The sequence below is a fragment of the Esox lucius genome, chromosome 5 (genome assembly GCF_011004845.1).
Source record: "Esox lucius isolate fEsoLuc1 chromosome 5, fEsoLuc1.pri, whole genome shotgun sequence".
In the NCBI taxonomy this organism is placed as follows: domain Eukaryota; kingdom Metazoa; phylum Chordata; class Actinopteri; order Esociformes; family Esocidae; genus Esox; species Esox lucius.
In genome coordinates this window covers 20,747,952-20,769,867 of record NC_047573.1, presented here as the reverse complement: position 1 = coordinate 20,769,867, position 21,916 = coordinate 20,747,952, and the positions used below count along the sequence as shown (strand labels likewise).

Sequence of the window (21,916 nt, the reverse complement as noted above, 5' to 3'; positions counted from 1 at the left end):
CGTTTGTCAGCCTTGTGCCTTGTGATGTTCCCTTTCCTGCATTCCAAATACCATTCTGTTGCCTGTGGGTGCACTCCAATGGAATAGTGTTTCACTCAGGATGCTTGTAGACCGGTATGTTACCCGGGCTCTTTCTTCCCTGTCCGTCTCCCAGGTGGTGCTGGGCTTCGTGTGCGAGGCCGACTTCAAGCCGGTAGCCAAGGCCATCCGAGACCGTGTCAACGCCACCAAGCGCCAGCGGGAGAAACTGAGGCGCCTGGCGGAGAAGAAGAAGCAGGAAGAGGAGGAGGCTTTGGAGGAAGAGCCCGAGCGGACGCAGCAGACCGCCTCCCCGAAATCCGGCAGGTCCCCCTTAATGCCGGAGACTCCCCAGAGCCCCGCCTGCATCCCGCACCCCGCCCAGAGTCGGGGTCACACCCCCCCGGTCCGTGCCCTGTCCCCAGTCAACAGCTCAGCGGAGTCCGGCATCAACCGTCATGAACCGGAGGAGCCGGAGGCTGACCAACACCAGCACTTCCACATTCGCCACAACAGCTGTTCCTCCGCCAACTGTGAGGACACTCGACCTTCAGCTTACTCGCACTGTGTCTGCGTGTCAAATAGGGCACTAACTAGGGACCAGGGCTGTTTAGGATGCAGGGGTCTGTTTTCGACCTTGAGACCTAGGGTGTTGAGTTTCATTAACATGCCCTGGGTATAAACGCCATGTTGATTTACACAGTAAATGGGGCTATTTGTCGATTTCCTAACTGTTGTGGCGTTGAATGACCCTGACTGGAGAGAAAGGAATGAGAGCTGATAGATAACTGAATAATTCATTCTTGAATGGTCTTATGCAGGGCTAGAGTTGAGATTTTGGAGGTGGGGTGTCACTAGTTTGAGCGCCCATACATAACCTGCCACATTTGAATGATTCGGCTAATGAGATTACAATGTAATCATGTAATGTAATCATTATGTCGTCACTAGTGGGCAACAAACTGATTACTTTAACAGTTTTAGTCCCAAGGATTTACTGACAGTTATACTGTATGTTGGACTGCCGTTTTCACTTCACCATGTTCCTTTAAGCCCCGGTCTCACAGTGCATTCAAGATAAACATTGTTGCAAAAACGCTTAATAGTTGCAAAATTCTTTTAGTAACAATAAAAAAAGCTGTGATCCTCCTTTTCCTACTGGTTTCAAGGGTGTTTTCTATTTTCCCTCCACTGCATTAAGAAATGTGCAGCGATAGGGAAATGCTTCCCTTCATGTACAGTAGGATGTCCAGTTTGAATGTTACAAGTTGACCAACTAAATAGCTTAATTATGGTTGTATGTGAGATTCTGCGGTTGAGTAGTCATGCCGTTAGCTCAGGAAAATGTAATGTGGGCATCATTTAAAAATAAATATATAGATAACACAAAACATGCTTTGCCAAGCCTCAGTACACACCCCCCCCCAAGCCACCCGCACCACCAACAAAAAAATATTTCAGTCAGGCCCCGCCTGGTCAATCACATGGCTGATGTCTTGTGTTTGTTTTGACAGCTGACTGCGAGACAGACGCCTGTCTAATCTCCTCCGGCCTCCAGGACTCCCTGGAGACAGCGGTCAGCCTCAGTGGGTTAACCATGACCCCTCCCACGCCGACCCAGAACACTGGGCCTGGTGCCCTCAACGGACTGCCTCATCACCACCCTATCCCGGCCCTTCGCTTCCCCTCTGTGAGTGGGCGGTGTAAATAGTACGAGTTGAGCAGTGGAGAGGAGATGTTGATTGACAAGTCTTACATGGCCCGCCCCTATTTAGGGATTACAATACCTCCATCAAATGATTCATTGAATTACCTTAGTAACCCATGTGTATATCACCAAATATCTCTTGGGTCATAGCTAACTGGTCCCTGTTCTCCTCTGTGTGTAGAGTATTGCTGTATTGGGCGATATGGATCAGGGGCATTCTGGAGGGCACTCTCCCAGCGACTTCAACTCACCCGTGGACAGGTAGCTACACTAATCACCCTCCACTCCGGAATAGATGCTTTACCCGTCCAGTTTTATTAGAAACCGTGTCAAACCCCTTGGCTTCATAAGCCTACGGACACATCTGCGTGTCCAAACGGACTGAGCGCAGGGAATTATTAGCCCTCCTTCTCTGCTCTGTTTACCGAGGTTTCTGTTGTACTGTGGTATCAGATGTTTCTGATGAGTGTGTTTTCTGTTTAGCAGTATGTGGGTGGCTTTCTTCTCTGTGGGGAAGCCCCTAGATTATGTCCATCGTGATGGGGATGAAGAATCCCTGCAATGGTAGTAAAACACGGACAATGTGACCTTGTGGGGATGGTTCAGTGGTCTGTTTTCAAGTTAGATGTTATATCAAGATGTTATATCAAGATTAAAAGTTAAGGTTAAGATTTCATTTTTTGGGGATTAGAGTTAAGGACAGTCCCTCGAGGATGGTCAAATCTAAACTGTGTGTTTGCGTGAATAAATTTTAGAATTTGCACATACGCTATATTTTGTCAGTATTGGGTGACACTTTTATTCTCCATTGGGAAATATTGTAAACAGTTAAAAAAAAGAACAAGTAAAACACTGAGACATACAGTAAAACTTAAGTCAAAACAAGAACCTCAGAAACAAGAAGAATGTAAACTAGAACGTTTCCATTTCCTGCATCCTAAGTAGGCGAATAACACTGCTACCCAGAAGTGCTTCCGATCTTAAAGGATGGTTAAAAAGCACTGTGGAACCAATCAATAGAGTGTCTGTCTGTAAATGTTTACTGGCCCCAGAGGAGTGGGGGAGGGAGGGAAGGAAAGTGGGATGTATGGATGGATAGAGGGAGAGAGTGGGGGAGAGATGTATGGATGATAGAGGGCGAGGGGGAGGGTCCTTGGCACTTAAAGACCCAGGGGACTCAATTCATTAACCATGAGGCTTTTTTAAAAAGTACTGCGTGTTCTCAAGGCTGAGTAACCAAACACATGACATAAACGCTACACTCCTGAAGAGAACATTTTTTTTGTTGTTCCTCTCCTATGACCACTTGTTTTCAGAAGGAGGTGTGTCTTCATCCCTTTACGCCCATGTTGTAACACATTATATATATATGTATGTTCCGTACCACAGGTTTTATTTGGAGCAAATAAAAATCGCAATCGGTTGCTGAACCAAAACGCAGGGATCCGGTTTTGATGGCTAGTCATTTCTGTCTCATAGCATCGTCCATGTATTAACTCCAAAATTACTTATTCTAACGGCAATTTTTCTAACGCACCAATCACCTCCAAAGCTACGCCTCCGACGTGACCTCGGGTTTGAGTGACGGCGGCTACGAGGGCCTATCAGAGCGGAGCGGCAAGACTGCCACCAGGCGCATGGCCAGCAAACTGTTCCGGAAGAGGGCCCGTTCAAGGCTGCGCATCACTGGGGTAAAGAAAATCAATCATCAATGAATGAATCCAAGACAAAAAATAAGAATAATAATATGGCTTATAATACCTGGTGAATTAGACTTAATGGAACAGTATCACTTAAGTGACACTGCTGGTTTCCATGTGTCTGATACTGTTACTTTGAGTCATCCTCCCCTCACCGGCCTTCTGAATATCCGTTACTTTTGTTTATTCAGTCCTCTCTGAGGGGATGGTGGTAGTACAAAATGTTATTTCTTCACCTGCCGTACTGCATTTCTGTTGTGACCCGTGTCACCAAGACTGGCCTGGGGAAGCACAAACATACCATGCTTACACAAATATGGGGCACAGACACACAGACACACTCACAGACACACGGACACTCTGACAGACACTCACAGTCACACACAGACACACAGACACTCACACAGACATGCAGATACACAGACACACACAGACTCACGCAGACACGCAGACACACAGACACACACAGACACACACAGACACACACAGACACACACAGACTCACGCAGACACACACAGACACACGCAGACACATGCAGACACACACAGACACGCAGACACACACAGACACACACAGACACACGCAGACACATGCAGACACACACAGACACGCAGACACATGCAGACACACACAGACACACGCAGACACACGCAGACACATGCAGACACACACAGACACACGCAGACACACACAGACACGCAGACACACACAGACACACGCAGACACATGCAGACACACACAGACACGCAGACACACACAGACACACACAGACACACGCAGACACATGCAGACACACACAGACACGCAGACACATGCAGACACACACAGACACACGCAGACACACACAGACACACGCAGACACACACAGACACGCAGACACACACAGACACTCACACAGACACACACAGACACTCACACAGACACACACACAGACATGCACACAGACACACACAGACACACAGACATGCAGACACACAGACACACACAGACACTCACACAAACACTCACACAAACACAAACACTCACACAGACACACACAGACACATGTCTGATGCTGCCTCAGTGTGTCTGTAGTCTATATGTAACACACACCAACTCAGCCGTTAAGGGTGGTGTCTCTGGGTGCAGCTTTCTGACAAAGACGACCGGGTGGTGGAGTGTCAGCTACAGACTCACAATGACAAGATGGTGACCTTCAAGTTCGACCTGGATGGAGACAACCCAGAGGACATTGCCGCCGTCATGGTTAGTACATTCCCTCTTGTTATGACCAATGGGTTTCTTTTGGTTTGATCGAATTCTGTGCTTATTGGTGTTGACACTGTTTGGAGTTTGTTAGCTGTGCTTAAAATAAAATATTACAGCCTTTTTGTAGTATTTTTTGGTCATTTTGGGATTCAGTTCATTTAATCAAGTGAATATCATTGTTAATAACCAGTTGTTGTTATAAACAACGCATTGACATATACACTATTATCAGGGACCACGGACATTATTAATTCATGTTGCTGCAGTTTCAGTTTATCTTTACAGCAGACTCCTATCCACTCCAGTCTCACACAGTGTCCTACTTCCAGTCAAAACACACTTGTCTCTATCTTTCTATGTCGTGAAATTGTGTCTTTTTAGGAGGACGTGAAGCACTGGGCATGATTAGCTAAGGGTGTTTTAGGCCTTGGTTGGTAGTAGGTTCTAGAACTCGTTGTGTTCTCTGAGTGTTCTGTTTATTCCGACTCTCAATGAAACACAGTGATCTTTTGTTCATCCAGTCTTGGCACTGTGATGGTCTGGTGTTATAAAAGCCTGTGTGGTTATTAGTTCAGTACAGTGGCGCAGGCTTAATTAAAACATGCTGACATGAGGAGCCATTCACCACACCCAACCAACCAACTAACCCAATAATTCACAGAGTTACACAAACTCCCTTCTTCCAACTCTAAACCTCTCCAGGAAGTTAGCACCATTTGTGGAGGTTGCACAAAAAGCCTTTGAATAGCTAAGGTGGACCACAGTCAATTGAATTGACAGACAGGTTTTAAGTATCATTATGTTATAGCTAATGCTACATTGAATAATTCACGGCGTGTGTTTTACAGGTGCACAATGAGTTCATCCTATCATCGGAAAAGGAAGGATTTATTCACCGCATGCGTGACATCATCAAGAGGGCGGAGGTTCTAATGAAGGAGCAGACCGTCCACGGACCTCTTCGCCAACAGTACCCTAATGGGGTCAACTCGCTGTCCGCATCACAGGTCGGTGCCAACTCAGGGTACCCATAATAAATATCACTGATTTGTTTCTATCACCATGGTGCCTTTAATATAGAATCAAATTCCAGCAGCCTGCCTATTTTTCTAGGTCACATTTAATGTGTCTTCTAACGAGTAGACCATAGAACTAAATCCATGTTTGATTTCCTACTGAGGTCACATGGGGCTGGGGCTGTAGAATGAAGAGTTATGGAAGAGAGTTTTTGTTTTATGGTGTCTAATGCACTATACTCCAAACACATCACATCCTTCTGTGTTTATCCCAGACTGTAAAATATATACTAAGAAGTGTGTTTAATAGGGGCCTTTTGGGTATCAAGGCCTCAGAAACAGAGACGGGTTAAGGAGTTATGGACTGGAATCAGTACACAGCCATCCAACTCTACAGATGTTTTAATTATGTACTGAGAAAGTTAGGATTTTTCATTTACACACACACACACACACACACACACACACACACACACACACACACACTTACATGCATGCACACATTTACACACATGCACATCCCCATGGAACACACATCCATCCCACACAAGAAACCCACACCCCATGCATGCACACCAAGCACACACACACACACACACACACATACACACACATACATACACACTACCTCCTGGGTACATAATTACCTCAGGCTATCCTGGAAATCTCTCATTCCTGGCTCCAGACCAGGACCTGATTGAAAACAGGCTGTCGATCCAAATACATCTCTTGGTTAGACCCCCCCCCCCCCCCCCCCCCCCCCCCATGGATGTTTCAGAACAATTTCTTCCCACCGTAAACCCCCGGACTTTCCCCCTTTTAAAACCACACAAAATGGGATTTGTCTGATAGAATGTAGCTACATTTGAAAACTGCTTGTCTTTGTCCTGATTGTGGTTTGGGTTTATTTGCTTCAATTGTTTTATTTTTTAATCTCAGATGCACTGTTCTCAGAAGAAACTTGGCATGGAGGACAGAAGTCTACTCCAAGACATAAATGTCCTTCCCTTGCTGTTACTGCACGTTCTCTTGTGACTAATCATTACTCTACAGTAATTCAAGGAAATAAGATAAAGCTTTGACTCTAGAGGGTTGCGTTCCTCTTTAGTAGGGTTTACAGTTAGTTATTAGCTCAGATTATAGTGGTTCAAATGTTTGGACCAAAGCAGAGTGGGAACACTAAATAGGTCTTAATGGTTGTCATAATGGGTCTAAATTATAATGGATCATTAACATGATCCCAGTTAAATTCAGCTGACATCTCACAAAGAAACACTGGGTTAACTAATGATTAACATGATTCATTAATACTAAATACTAATGGATAAGATTAACTGTGTTTCTGTGTCCTGTGTTCTAGCCTAATCTTCACAATCATATTCTGGAACGGACACACTCTTCCTCTTCTCTACCTGGTGAGATACCTGAACAAACTCAGTTCTTCGTCTCAGCATCATCTTTTGGTGCTTAGTCTCTCTTCGCTCACGTTCAGGTCTAATCATGGCCGTTCTCAGTGTGGGTTGGAACACTGAGCTTTGGCTTGTGTTCATGCCACCGTGTGTCATCCCACTGACTGAGACTGACTGTGTGGGTCTGTGTGTCTGTTCTTGAAGACTACAGCGTGTCCGGTCCCGGTGTTGGAGTGCGCGCTACACCCCTGTGCCCCTCGGGTGCTGGAGACAACTACAGTCCGTCGGAGGCGGCCTCACCAGCAGGGAGACCTCTGTTACGCTCCCAGTCCTTCCACAACACCTCAGGTACTCCAACTACCCACCTCTCCTCACCTCCATCTCCGTCACATCTGAAGACACTTAGCGTTGTTTACTGTTCACTGCACAGAGAGGAGAAACGTCACAGCTGAATACTACGGTTGCTTTCTAAACTGTGCCCCATTACACCTAGGCCACTTCTTCTGACAAGGGCCCGGTCACGAATGGTGGACTATTGAGCAGCAGGGTGCCTTTTGGGACGTGTCGTCATCCTGGCAGCGAAAGAACACAAACCGGGGCCGACACTGTAGTAAAAACCCCTCCTCTGGCCCGTTTCTTAGTATTGTCAGGACATTTGCATGGCGCCGGCTAACCTTCCCTGCACCTCAAAGCCCAGGTCTGTGCCTGCCTGGTGCTGAGCCGGCCTTGCCCCAGGGCCTCTCGGGTAATTACCTCACCTGAAGGACGCTTGTTGCCTCTTTTCAAGACCTGAATGCTCTCACTGTATAGCTTACCCAGCCCGGCGCACCTACAGTATGAAACTCTGCGACGTGTTTGCCCGCACACACACGTATCCTCATCACAAAACCATGCACCGAGCCACCCCTCCCACGCCGTTTCCCTGTAAGACAGGCTGTTGGAAGCAAATTAAAAACACAGCCCTCCCCCACCCATTAGGTCTGAACTCCGTTGGCTCCATTATCTCCGGGAGCCTGGGGACCCATACTACTGCTGTTTTTCTGCGTCCCAGGTCTAAATCACTCCCTGATTACAGGGCTACAATGAAAGCCAGGAGTACTCTGGTTCCCGAGGCCTGGTGTTGAGAACCAGCACTCTGCCGGACATATCAACAGCCCAGTGAGATTTCTTAATGTCTGCTAGCCTGCAACCTCATTTCTGGACTTTTGCCCAAACTGTTTCCATCTGCATTTAACATGTGAACGGATGGTTTTCTTCTGTGTCACATTGGTTCATGACTGTGGGGAGCCATTGTTGAATTAAATGTCACATCAGTGGATTCGGTGGTGTAGTGGGGTTCGCTCTAGTCCCTAAGGAGTTATCTACCCGAGCTAAAGTCTCCACTTGAGTCTTCCCAAACTGACTAAAGACTGGTAAAAAATACACATGTTTTCAACTTCCGTCTCACTTGAAATGTTTAAACTAGTCCTTCCTCACTACATGAATGTTCTGGTCTCAACCAAATCCGCGTCCATGGCCCAAATGGCGTCCTATCCTCTATGTAGTGCACTTCATTTTGACGAATAGGACGCCATCGAGAAATCACCCATAACTGGATTTGTCTCCATGTACCACCGACCGCTCTGGTTATCACCAGTTATGCAATGACGTCATCATCACAGCTCTCTCGTAAACAGGGCTTTTGTAAGACTAAACCCAGCCGTTCGCCATGGAAACCATCTTTACACCACACAAAAGGGATTTTATGTTCCTGCCGTCTGATGTCACTTGGCAGGATGATTGAAGGACCAACAAGACAACATTTCCCACTGTTTTATAACCAAGGGGTTCTGCTCAAGTAGATATCTAATGAGAGTTTGTGTGAGGACATAGTAAAATCACCATAGAGACATTGCTCTTTTACATAAACAGTGTTTCTAGTGAAGTGTGAAGTTCCCTCTCAGGAAATATGTTATTTGTGTTTGGTTGGGGTTAAACAGTTTTTGTTGTTGCTCCAAAGTTAGATAGACCACTTGGTTACAGTTGCCCAGCAGGTCTCACTGAGGAATGTTCCTTTTCTAGTTTTCTGTTTATACAATTTTTTTTTAATTACTTTCGGATCCCCTTGATAGAATATTCTGATTGGGCCAACACTGAGGAAGAGGGTGTGGCCTGTGGCTGTCAAATGTATTGCCATGGCCTCTATATAAATGCTGAAGGACCCTGACCTGAAACATTAGTGTGGCAACACAAATTAGCTCTTTTAAGTTTGTTTGTTCTTTTTTTGAATCTCCGTATTTTTCCTGTCAAAGAAGCAGTTAGTCCACAGAAAATGTGTCAAATAACAAAACATTGATGCATTTATAGAACCGAACAGTCTCACAAAACGACCTAAAACAACCTGTGTGGATTGTGTGTGTGTGTGTCAAGGTGTGTTACACTGAGTGTGTGTTTCTCTCTTAACAGACCTTGTCATGCCAAGACATGTTGTTTTATCAGTTGTTTAAAGGTCATTTTGCTTTTTTCTTGAATCATTTAGTATGGATGGGAGTTCCATGTGATGTCAACCCTCAAACAAAACAGAGAAGCACGCATGATCGTGATAATTCAAGCTCTGCGTGTGGAGTCGAGGTCCTTTTGTAAAAGAGTGCTGTCTTATTGTCTTCTGGAAATAACAACTGTGTTATTCTGTTCTATTTCTTCCAGGCCCTCCTCACTATCACCACTATCAGCCCCACCCACACTCCATGTGCTCTCCAGAACACCCCCACCTGCAACAACATCAGCAGCTCTACCATATGTCCCCCTACATGGGCCACACACACTTCCCCTTCCCCTACACAGTGAACCCTGGCTCCCCCAAGCCAGCGGTGGCCCACTCTCCCCTGACGCGTGTCGCCAGCAACACCGCGTTCCCCTCGGTCTCCTCCCCAGGCCCGGCCTCCCCCGGTGGCCCCCTTTCTGACGTCCCGAGCACCCCTGAGTACAGTGGTGAGGGGAACCCCCTGACCCCCCCGGCGCAGCTCCAGCAGCACCCCAACATGTGGCCCGCCCACACACAGCCTCTGTTCTCCCTGGCCAGCGTGATCTCCATGGCCATGAGCATGGCCCAATCCTTCATACCAGCCAGTAGCCTGGCGAACCAGGGCATACCCCCCCTGGCAGGCTTCCACCCCCAGCTAGCCCACTCCCAGTCCGGCTATCCGTCCAGCTACTCTCCCCACTACCAGACAGGCCCAGTGGAGGTCAACTACAGCCAGGGTGGGATGCCCAACCAAGGGCGGCAGCACGGTGTCTACCAGGGCCCAGACACTCCCCCACAGCTGCGGATGGAAGGTTCTGGATCCGTAGGCTCTCAAAATGGGCCTCCCGCCTGGCAGCATAACCACGTATCTCCCTCTACAATGGGAAACGAAAGCCAGAAAAGAAGCCCACAGATGGTTTCACAGCAAACAGTGTCCTCCAGACCCCTGAGTCATTTACATAACAGTTCCCAGGGATGCTATATGGTTCCTCAGGACCAGTCGGACGTGTCCAACTCTGCATCCGGCTCTGACCTGTCCGTCTCTCCCCCAGACAGCCCAGAGATCTCCGTAAGGAATCAACCAGAACATAAATAACTATGATAGTGACACGTGCTGTCATTCCGGCAGAATATTTTTGTTTACTGAAACATACCGTAGCTGATGTTAGCACATCGCAAGCCTAGCTTACTGGAAATGTTTTATCAACTTAATTTCAAATTATTGTGTGAAGATATATTTTTTTTAATAAACCTTATTTTTTCCAAAGTTATTATCGTTCAGCTCAACCACATCAATGTCGAGACCTATGGTGCCCGGGATAAAGGCCAGCGCTCCCAAACCCAGAGTGTCCTCCAGTTACAGAGGTAAGGCCCTTAAAGACTTTCCACTTCTTCTCTGTTGGGGGTAGTGTAGGTTTATATTTATCAACTGGGTGGTTTGCATCCTGAATGCTAATTGGCTGATAGCCGTGAAATGACATGACATCACTGCTCTACTAGCCTTGATAACTGGTTTAAGCGTAATAAGGCATTTTGGGGGGTTGTGGAATATTGCCAATATACCACAGTGTCCAGGGGTCCAACCAGAAACACATGTTAATATACATAATAATACAAAATACATGATAATATACATGACATCATGATCTATTGTGTAATAGGGCTTAAGCACAATAATAAAACGCAATAAAAGAAGCTCTCTTTTGATGGTGGGATGTGAGGGGTGTCGCGTGACATATGGGGCTTTTGTTAGCACACAAATAAATGCACAGTATTTAGACACAGAGTACGCAGACACACCAACCCCAGACACACAAACACTCGACGAGGGCGGCCATTTGTTTGTTGTGTAAATTTGTGCTATGTTGTACTCATCCTAAATAAGACCTAATTAAAGTCGGCCCTTCCCTTTGTTTACAGTTCCGTATTTAGTTTTTACTTGTCCACATTGAATGTTTGTGACATTTGCTGCGTTTACAAAAGCAACACAATTATGATATTTATTTCCCACTAATTTGTCTATAAACCGATAGAATCATGTTATTTCACATAAGATTTTATTCATAGCTCATACATTAATACCAATTTGTGACAGAAAGATCAGATTTGGGCTGTCGGTGTAAATACAGCCAATATTACCTCCTAGCAAAGCGCCTGGAGATCTGTTGCACAACCACGTCTGGCAGAAATGTTCCATTGAATTAAACCAATACATAGCTGTGACTATTGCCCTCCTACCAGTATTGACCAATAAGATGCTTTGGCCAGCAGAACCGACCAACCAGAAGGCTTCCAAGCTCATTACAGGCCTCTCCTCCCACATCCTCCTTACCTGTCTATGTTTACACCAACCCTCTCTGCCCCAGTCCCTGAGCAACTTAGCCCACTCTGAACACACAAAACAGGCTCTGTTTGAGAAGGCACAGCCAGGCTCCCATTAAACAGAGAAAAGCAACTTTTCAAGCCAGTAGGGTAGATGGGCCCGTTTAGCGGCAGACCTTAAGCTAAATCCTTTTCTTATTGCCTCACCACAGCTAGACTTTGCCAGTATTTACAGTTCAGTGTGTAGCAGTCAGATTGATTTTCCAGCAGAAAGTTGCGTAACTAAAGCATTACTTAATTCAGTGTGTGAATAGGAGTCAACATTAATAGCAAATAAAATGAAACCATTATAGTTTGTGATCATTCATTATTTTTTATTATTATCTCTGTATTGATATTAATCCTGCCTGCTGCTGTCCATAGATCCCACGCCTGCTGCTGTCACAGTAGGACGTTTCCAAGTAACTCCGAGTTTGGATATCCCTGTGCCTGCTCCACCAGGAGGACAGGGTTCTAACCCCGCCGGGCCCAAGTCAGTAGGCACCAGCACCTCTGGACCCCCCAGATCCAAAACCGTAAGCAGCTCCACCCCCTCAGACAGCAGCACAGAGGAGCAGGAGCATGGAGCATCCGAGAGCAGCTTAAACACATCCCTCACCCTCTCCCCTCCTCACCGGCACCTCCCGTTGGGGGAGGACCGGGAGCCCCCGGTAGGGTGGGCTAGAACCGACGAGCAGCCGCGTGAAAAAGCACGGGAGAAAGACAAAGAGGGAGAACAAGACGAGGGGGAAGAGAAAAAGGAAGAGCACAGAGTGAGGAAGAGGAGGAGGAGAACGTGTAGCCTCAGCCTGATGGGCACGTCTGCTGACAGCAGCCTGTCTGTCACGGCAGTGGACTCTGAGGGGCGTGGCCTGTGGGATGGAGGAGCAGGGAGCCCCGCCTACAATTCAACCCTGCACCACCTGTGGCTGAGCTACAGCCGGAACTTCACCTGCATGAGCAGTGACGACTCGGAGAGTGAGGACGAGGACGTGTGGGAGGAGCTACAGCAGATGAGAGAGAAGTGAGTTTAGTGGGACTGCAGCCGTTTTGTTTCATTTTGACGTTTCCTTTGTCTTACTTCTCTTAACTGTGTCAAAGTGTCAGAAACGTATTTCTCCTCATCTGTCCTTAGTAAATACATACGAGGTCATGTTTCTTGTCTCTCTCAGGCACTTGGCGGAGGTGCAGCGTCTCCAGGCGACCCAGAAGCGGGAGATCGAGGAGCTGTATGAGAGGGTGGGGAAGGCTCCGCCTGCAGGGATCGTCTCTCCTGCCGTCATGCTGTCCAGTCGCCAGCGCCGCCTGTCCAAGGAGAGGAGTTACCTGTCCTCCTCCCGCAGAAACAGCCTGCAGCGCCTGGAAATTCTCTCCCTCCAAAGTGTCATCCGGAGGAACTCTCTGAGTGGCGGCAGCTCTCAGGAGAAGCCCTCTAAAGGGGTGACTTTCGCCTCGGACGTCAGTAGAATGGTGGGTTTTCACCTTGTCTTCATGGTGGCTAAGTCCCCATGTACCCACGGGTTAGAAATAGTAGGCTTTTAGTCATTTAGCAGAAACTCTTATTCAGAGCGACTTACAGTTAGTCCATTCGTTTACACGTAGCCCAGTGGGACAACTGCACAACCCAGTAATACTAAGTACACACAGCGGAGTAGCTATCAGCAAAGTCAGCGCAGGATAGAAGAAATTAATGAGCTCCAGACATAGCAGTCATTATGGGTGAGCGCAGTATGTTAATATTTGCAGCTGACTGCATAGTTTTACTTAACGGTACATTCTAAATAGCATGTGGTATATTTAGTGCACAGAATTCAGTTTGAGGCAAAGGACATTTAACTCCTGTGTACAGAAGTCTTATACGTATTCTGCTGTCTAAAATAGTTTGACCGGAAAACCAGATGCAAAATGCTCTATTCCATCTCAGTACTGAAGAGATATATAACCATTGCATATTTTTTCTGTCACCAGTAAGAATCTCTAGCCAAGTATGCTGTAGAATACCTGGACTACCTCATCTTAAGTGACTGCAGTGGTCAAGCCCATCCTGCTGGAGGAAGTCACTAACCCACAGTAATGAAGGGACAGCTAATGAATGATATACCTCAAAGGGGACCACAGGACCTCTGTCATCAGTCCCTCCCCCAACAAAACACTTCCAGATACAGTGGTGAAGTGAAGTACGAGCCCTCTGTTTTAGGACGCCACCAAATCAAGAATGTGAGGACAGTGTTCCAACTGAGGCTAAAGCCTAAAAGAGTTAACGATAAGTAGCGCACCCAAATATCTTTCCCCATACTATGCAATACTGGAGAATTGTGGGTTGGCTATACATAAAGAAAATACCACAGTGATCAACAGCTCTGCCTTTGGTACCTTAAGTAAAAAGCTGGTAATAACTTGCAGAAGATACTATAGAGATTTGAGGGGCAGTTTATCAATCTTTTTTTCTTTATCATTGCAAAAACGTATTGGGAGAAAGCTCAGTAAGTATCACCGATGGCTCTCCAAAAACAGCGCTCATGATTTTTCACTCACTTTCCAGGTTGGACTGTCTGTTTGCCAGCTCGCTACTGCCATCTAGATTCTGACTATGGTAGTCCATATATTTTACTATAGGTCTGCCTGTTTTTAAATGTAAAATTAGTGATGCAATATTTGTGATTAATTAAAAATGATTATGCTGGAAATGTAAAAGCATGCAGAAAGACATTGTTTTACATTAGGCATTAAGTACAATATAAGTACCTTTACCTTGCTGAACAATATAGTATTGGCAGAAACATAATTTAGATTTCAGTCTTAATATAACATTATGTAGTAAAATGAAGAATAAAAGGTTATGCAGTATTGGAATTTGGATACAACCCTGCTCTATATGAAGGAAACATAATTTAACCTACTCCTTAATCCACTGAAAGTATTGCCAAATCAGCCACACGGATTTTCTGAAAAAAGAAAGGTTAATTGCAACAAACGTCTCTTTCAGCTGATATTAGAATTTCAACATAAATAAAAATATATAGGTCTAGACTACTGAGTCTCTACTGGTTCTCACTATTACTGTAGATTTGTAAATATGAAATAATGCATTTAGAAATTAAATTACATTTTCAAAACCTATATTTCTTGCACATTCACAAAACATTGACAGTGAGCGAACACACACACACAGACAGAGTTGCAATGTGTAATTATTCATGCACCCTCTGCACTTTAGTAAATGTTACTTCAGTAGTCACTAATTTACTTTACAGTAAATACAGTAGCATATTTCTATGCACAGGTAGTGGAGTGTACAACTACCATAACAATGTAACTGTGAGCCTATATTAGCCATTGCCTTAAATATACACACTGAATTGTACTGCAGATGACACATCCAAGATTTCCACAAATGTATATATTTCTAGAAAAAAACATTGTTGAATATATGAATGTACCAAATGTATGATTGTTGGCCGATTGCATTGCTTCCAAAGGCAAAGCTCCTGTCCTGCCATGCTCAATCTGTGCCTTTCCCTTGCAATGTCTTATTTTATACTTAGTAGGATTGCTGGCTACATTATGTTCTGTAAATTATATTTTGACATATGTAATAAATACAGTTAGAATTATGATTGTGTTCTCTGCTTCTGTGATCGTGTAGCAATAGGAGTACATTTGAGACTTTAACTACATGAAACATGCCAATGACCATAGTATGTAATTTATTGTCTTGTAAAAAAACAAATTCATAATATTATACTTTTAACAACATAAATATTTTGTAATGTAGTATGTGTTTGTATCTCATAGCCCCATTAATGCCAAGGCCACTGTATAATTAACAATTAAAATTATATTTTTTTTCATAGATTGATTAGAAAAAAAAGGTATGATTCTGTTGTAGGGAACTACAAAACAATTTACACAAATAGAATTCATGAAATCACTTAACAGGAAATGTCTCTCCTGTTTCAATCACTATGGTGCTTAATGAACATGTTCCAAGTGTCTTGTAATGGGAAGGGGTTATCGGGCAGTAGTACATTATTTTTATTGACAAACATGTTCAATCACATTGAAGAGCAATACAACGACACCAAGCCTACATGTCCAGGTCAAAACGGGGTCCATGTCTGCCTTTTGAGTTGTAAGAGGCTAACAGTTGGGAAATGTTGTAAATCCAGCATTTGTCAGCATTAGTCCCCGCCTGTTAATTCAGGTAGACCAGGTGGCACACCGCACAGTCTCATCTGAGATCAGTCCAACTGATCATTGTTAGTTGGCACCGGTTTTTGATGCCCCCATCCTCGCGACCTTGGCCTGGTCATCCAGCTCATCCATAATCTTCTCCTGTGACACCGAGTAAAACGTGTAGCCATCTAGGAGTAGCAGTCAAAGCAAATGTGCAAATGCAGGAAATGTGCAGGCTAACAAGCTTAGCTATGTACATAACCACCATGACGTACTTTCAAGATCATTAAATACACTTATGGCAGACATGCTTCACACCCGACCTCAGCTATAATTGCAACCGCTGTCAATAGTGACCTGCAGTCAGAGCGAGCTTTGGGGTTCTATTTATTAACTCTCAAGTAGCTAATTAACGTCTCATGTAGCTCGCTAGATAATACAGTTCAAGACACAACAAGGCTAATTAAAAACGTAGTAAATGTTGTTCATCACCACAACGTGCGTTCAATAATAACATCTACGAAAGAACAAATGTAAATGTGTAAAGTGACATTCAACAGCTAGTTAATTCATACATTCAATGGTTGTTATGCCGGTTAGTACTAGCTATTGAGTTAGGTAATTGTAACACAATACGTTACGTCCTTAACCTTGTGTGGACGTGCTTTGGCAAGGATACAAATTCCCATTACAATAGCTCCAATAGCAAGTCCTGTGGCAATATTACGGCCTCTTAGTTTCTGGGATTTCTTCTTCCATTGTGCCAGTTCCACTTGTCTGATAAAGTACAACTCGTCCCTTGTAAGATCTTCACTTTTCGGGTCTATCCTCTTTGCAAAAGGGACTTCAGGATCCGCCGTCGGTTTACGGTCAGCCATTTTCACTACAAAATGTAAATTGTCTGCTTGTTCAACACTCTAAATGGTCCCCCAGAAGCTTCCGGTTCCCACTTGAAAATATTTTTTGCGGTTTGTTACGTTTGTGGAGATGTCGATGCGGAATCTACGCCATCTCATGGGAATATTAAGTACTGCATTAAAGAACAGACAGCGTGAGAAAACCTGGCCGTTTTTATACTGACCTTTCATCTTCATTTGAAATTCGTATTTCAACAGCAAGCTAAAAACGTTCTTCTGACTTTAGCTATGGCGAAAAATATAATATTCTCTCAAAGACAATGCAAAAACCTTATATTTGGGCAAGCTTCTTTTGATATCTTATCAGACTTTCTCATACATCTCAACATCAGAAACAAAGAGAAACTTAGCAATTTATCGAGGTACAGTGGGGATTTTAAAGATAAAAGATTGATTGGTAAGTATTTAGCTATCTAAGTATACGTTAGTTGCTTGCTTACCTACTACTATAACTATAACTGCAGGCAACTGCTAGACAGTGGCATCGTTAGCCCTGGGCGTCCGGGGCTATAAGCCCCAGTTCTTTTCTGAATAGCCCCGGATCTCAAATAGACCCCATCCCCCCAAAAATAGCCCCTTATCTATTAATCTGTAATTCCGATCGCGCTTTATGGCAATATAGACGTCGCTAGCGTGAACATCGAACATTTCCGAATGTGTTATGATCCTAGCTACGCCTCTGCTGCTAGATAAGCACGGATAACCTGGTTGGTAACGGCCAGCATTGACGTTAACCGCCCTTTTTTACTTAACTGCCTCCACATGCTGATATTGCAGGACATTCTTAGTCTTGTGGCCTGTCCCAGTCAAGGGCCGTTTTTTGATGTTATATGATTGAATAATTGCTATTTAATAGAAAGGAATAGGCTACGTGTTATAACTGGGTTAATTTTTTAACATGATATACAGATAGTTTTGGCACCCGTGGCAAATTATGATTTTTTTATAATGATTTTTTTTTTTACAGTGAACAAAAACTTCAAATATTTATGCAAATTGAAATGCAGTTTGCTGAATTAACTGACTGAAAAGTTTTTTACACGTGGCAATTGCAAATGTTTGGGCACCTTATCAGTTAGTAGTATTTACTAACACCCACGCTTATTACAGAAATCACAGCTTCCAAACCTTTGTGTAGTCTTCCTATTCTTTACGTTTTCTGGGTATCTTTCCAAACATTTTGTGACAATTGCTCATTAAAAGGGCTTTCTAAGAGAAGGTTGATTTGATTTGATGTTGGCAATCATTTCAACAGAATGCATTTTCCTGGCAACTGAAGAATTGAGACTTGACCCCTTAGTTGGATATCATGCTGCTGAGTTACTCGAAAGGTAGGATTGGAATGATCAATTATATGTCAATATTAGTACAACCAATTCATTATTTTCTGACTTCCCTTACAGGTTTATGATTAAGCACCTGGAGGATCTCTGTTCAACCCCACACACACCGGCTGGTGCAGCAGCTGCCCAAACGGGAAACTATGAGGACCTTGTTTATGAGAAACTGAGAGACAAGTTCCCTCTCATTCTCCTCTCTTGTGTGCAGCTAGCAAGCAAACTGTCTTTGCACAGCTCTGTGAGTATTGGGATTGTTGTTATTATAATGGGATTCTGTATAGGTCCACGTTGGTACCACCATTTGTAACATAGCTGTGATGTTTCTCATCCTTTCTTTCACCAGGTGGTTGATAACAACACAGCAGTGCAGTTTCTACACTCGATGGGCCACAGCGTGTCCAAGCAAACTGTCATGGACTCAGAACTGATGATCTTGAAAGCACTTGACTTTGAGCTAAATGCCCCCAACCCTCTGACTTATGTGGAGATACTCCTGGAGGTGCTTGGTAAGTCTGTCACGTTATGTATGATAATCAATAGTCCAAAGTTATTTACCGCCCAATAACACACATTGCTCAATACAATCCAATTAAAAAAAGTCTTGAACACAGCAATCAGCGGTTGACGCCGTAAAGAAAACGATTGGTCCCAGAAAACAATGGGTTGGGCCGGGTCACACGTGGGTAAAGCAAAATTCCAAACTTTCGTCACTGGATTTGAAACTACTGCAATGTGGTCCCTGGCTGAATCATTTCTAGGGTGATAGTGCAGCAGAAAGTTTCAGTTTCCCTTGCCATGCAATGGGTGCCTCACACCTAAACAAACAGGTAATGGCTGAATTCTATTCATTTCTAAGTCAGAAAATTGAGCAACTGCAGATGGCACCTATGGTGCAGTCAAATGCTTCTTGGTGTTACTTGGTTTTAAGTCCATTTCAGATTGAGGGCTGAGCTGTCAATTTGGCTGAATCATTTAAATCCTTGGGGGCATGATTTCCCACCATCTCATGTGGGAGGACAGCATCCACCAAAGGCTGACCTGTAGTTGTACCACTTGTGTCGGCGAAATTAAGAAATCTCCCAGGCTGTCTTGACCCTGCTCTAGACATCCATTGGAGAGTCTATTTTTACCTCGTCCAACACATCCACAGAAAGAATCATCCTGCTTCAATTTCACTCCGGTAGCACTCTGCTGTTATGAAGACCATTTTGGTTGCCTTCATCATCCTATACATCTGCTGCGTGCTTTGAGGCCTACTTCAAAACCAAATAGTAGTTTACCTAATTAGATGAGATGTTTTTTTAAATATGTTTTGAAACCCAGGCATTAACGGAGCGGTATGGCGCAGCATTTCCGGAATTTCCTGTGAGAATACTGAACAGTTGAGTGATTTTTTTTTTGCTGAGCAGGAACATGATTATTAAACTCTGGGAGCAGTGTGCCTCTGTGAGTGGGATTTCTGACAGCTCATCTGCTCACATACTCCGATGCTCACCACCTGCTGTATATAATTGCATACTTTGCATTGATTTTGTGTATTCTGTCCCTATGTGCTGTTTACTGCTAGCAGTGTCATTATACCTGGTAAAATGTTGGGTTTGTCTTAAAGTACAAATAAAACGGAATCTGATACTGGTATGAAAGTGATGACTTAGTCACTACCCATCCCATCCTGCAGGGCACAATGACTCTTCTGTTCCCCTGGAACACCTGCATCAACTATGCAGTCGTGTGCTTCAGTTTATTTGCCTTGAGAGGAAGGCCATCTATGACTCCCTGCTGGTGGCCACCACTGGGTGCTTGAGTCCGTCAGAGGAACAGAGGTAGGTAGCGTCCTACTTTCTTTTTGTTTTTAACAATGAGTAATTGACCAATCGGTGGCAAAATGTTTTACAAGTACTTGTCAAACAGTGTTCAAAATGTACACATTTAAAGCAGATATTTTGGTTCTTCTAATAAAGTATGTACCAAGGTTCTGGTGACCTGAACATTGACGAAAATTCTTCTGCTAGATACCTGTTAATTTAATCTAGCAATAACTTGCTGTACAATAACATTGTTTAATATAGGAACATATATACATTTAAAGTAATTGCTATGAGATATTGTCACCCTAAGTGAGCCTGATTGACTCTTCTGGCTGAAAAAGTTGCCACTCCTGAAACAAGCCACTTTTCCTATTCCCCAGAGCAGTGGTTCCCAACCAGGGGTACTAGGACCCCTGGGGGTACTTGGCCTCTCCACAGGGGGTACTGTAAAACACTCATGACACCATAGACTTACTAGTGATATTAACATGAGGGGGTACTTCAGGGGTACTGAAAGCAGTGCAAAAACATTTTGGGGGTACAGTAACTGAAAAAGGTTGGGAGACACTGCCCCAGAGAGCAGTTTCTTGTCTTTGTTGCTTGCCATCTGACCTTTCAGAATCATAACAACACACAGCATCACCATTTTCATGTAATTCTCAGGTAACTCGTTTCTAGTGCCAAACAAGCGCACTACTTTAACAAAGGCTATTGATAGCAGTCGTCTTCATCTGTCAATAGGCAGGTCACGTGTGTACTGTATAGTCATCAGGAAGTCATAATGTGTCTTCTTTGAAAACCAACAGAAATTCCTTTGTGTCAGTGACTGAAGACTGCATGCTTCTTGGTGTTGGTGTCATTGCAGTAGGCGCATACATCCTCAATGTCTTCAACTGGGAACTGGTGAATTACCTAATACATCCTTTTTGTAATCTGTCCATTTTTTGTTTTGGCAACTTTTATTTCTTCTTCAATTTACAGCTATATGTTGCAGTTTGCTAAGTTAAAACCAAGAGTGTGCTTTTTTTTACCACAGTGCAGGCTGTGGTAAAGAACAGTGAACTGGTAACGATCCTACTGTTGTTCACCAGGTAGTGGAGGAGCTCAGTCACATCGCCGGGATCTCAGTGAAGAGCATCAGTGATTTCACACATGTTACCCTCCTGCACATTACCCAGAACAACTCTCCCACGTTCGCTGCAACTTGAGCCCAGTCCAAACCACACATTTTATTTATGCCTGTTTTTTTTGTTGCTTTACAATGAGCAATGTTTTCTCAGCTACAGGTTACATGAAGTTATTAAAAACAGAAAGCCATTGAGAAAGAGAGTACAGTAAAACAGCATTTGTATGTAATAACATTGAAAGGTTCACACCTAACATTGAATTAAAACACAAACTTCCTGAGTTTGATGTTGTAGTTAATTTCTTTAAGAATCCATCCGCAGTATTTGATGGATGTGATGGAATCTTTTTCTTGGTTTACTGCTTTAACAAATATCATTTTAAATGGCTTCTTCCATGTTTTAATTAATTTATGTTAAATATCACAATGTGCAATATAAAAGGGAATCTGCTGTAAAGCTAGAAAGTAGAAATGATGTAGAAATGTAGAAATGTACAACTAGATGTAGAAATGTAATTGATAGAAATACATTTATTTAATTTAAATAGTTTGCAATAAACATATTGAATGCTTCACGCACCACCA

At 44.0% G+C, this 21,916-nt stretch overlaps 3 protein-coding genes across 5 annotated transcripts in view; 2 read left to right on the top strand and 1 right to left on the bottom strand.

Moving 5' to 3' along the window:
• wnk4a (WNK lysine deficient protein kinase 4a) overlaps window positions 1-15,578 on the top strand; it is a 43,063-nt gene extending 27,485 nt beyond the window's left edge. Inside the window, exons 7-19 of one of the 2 annotated variants that reach the window (XM_020046838.3) lie at window positions 155-551; window positions 1,533-1,708; window positions 1,908-1,987; window positions 3,279-3,417; window positions 4,556-4,672; window positions 5,524-5,682; window positions 7,052-7,106; window positions 7,305-7,448; window positions 9,786-10,672; window positions 10,872-10,968; window positions 12,349-12,988; window positions 13,137-13,434; window positions 13,937-15,578. In XM_020046838.3, the coding sequence (XP_019902397.3) occupies window positions 155-551; window positions 1,533-1,708; window positions 1,908-1,987; window positions 3,279-3,417; window positions 4,556-4,672; window positions 5,524-5,682; window positions 7,052-7,106; window positions 7,305-7,448; window positions 9,786-10,672; window positions 10,872-10,968; window positions 12,349-12,988; window positions 13,137-13,434; window positions 13,937-13,945 (3,198 nt within the window). In that variant the 3' untranslated portion in view covers window positions 13,946-15,578. Of the gene's footprint in view, window positions 1-154; window positions 552-1,532; window positions 1,709-1,907; window positions 1,988-3,278; window positions 3,418-4,555; window positions 4,673-5,523; window positions 5,683-7,051; window positions 7,107-7,304; window positions 7,449-9,785; window positions 10,673-10,871; window positions 10,969-12,348; window positions 12,989-13,136; window positions 13,435-13,932 lie in introns of both variants that reach the window. The other variant, XM_010888680.5, reaches the window with a different exon arrangement.
• A 66-nt stretch (window positions 15,579-15,644) lies between these two features.
• On the bottom strand, window positions 15,645-17,101 carry LOC105021186 (cytochrome c oxidase assembly factor 3 homolog, mitochondrial). Its single transcript, XM_010888679.4, has 2 exons — window positions 16,820-17,101; window positions 15,645-16,328 (listed from the first exon to the last, which is right to left on the bottom strand). The coding sequence occupies exons 1-2, from the start codon at window positions 17,016-17,018 to the stop codon at window positions 16,225-16,227; spliced, it is 303 nt and encodes a 100-aa protein (XP_010886981.1). The 5' UTR covers window positions 17,019-17,101; the 3' UTR covers window positions 15,645-16,224.
• A 67-nt stretch (window positions 17,102-17,168) lies between these two features.
• On the top strand, window positions 17,169-21,916 carry cntd1 (cyclin N-terminal domain containing 1). Of its 2 annotated transcripts, none has more exons than XM_010888678.4 (7): window positions 17,169-17,454; window positions 18,313-18,388; window positions 18,461-18,635; window positions 18,741-18,903; window positions 20,076-20,220; window positions 21,012-21,108; window positions 21,297-21,916. In XM_010888678.4, the coding sequence occupies exons 1-7, from the start codon at window positions 17,286-17,288 to the stop codon at window positions 21,411-21,413; spliced, it is 942 nt and encodes a 313-aa protein (XP_010886980.1). In that variant the 5' UTR covers window positions 17,169-17,285; the 3' UTR covers window positions 21,414-21,916. The 2 variants fall into 2 exon arrangements, with proteins under 2 accessions (XP_010886980.1, XP_019902398.1); XM_020046839.2 differs by having other exon boundaries at window positions 21,247-21,312.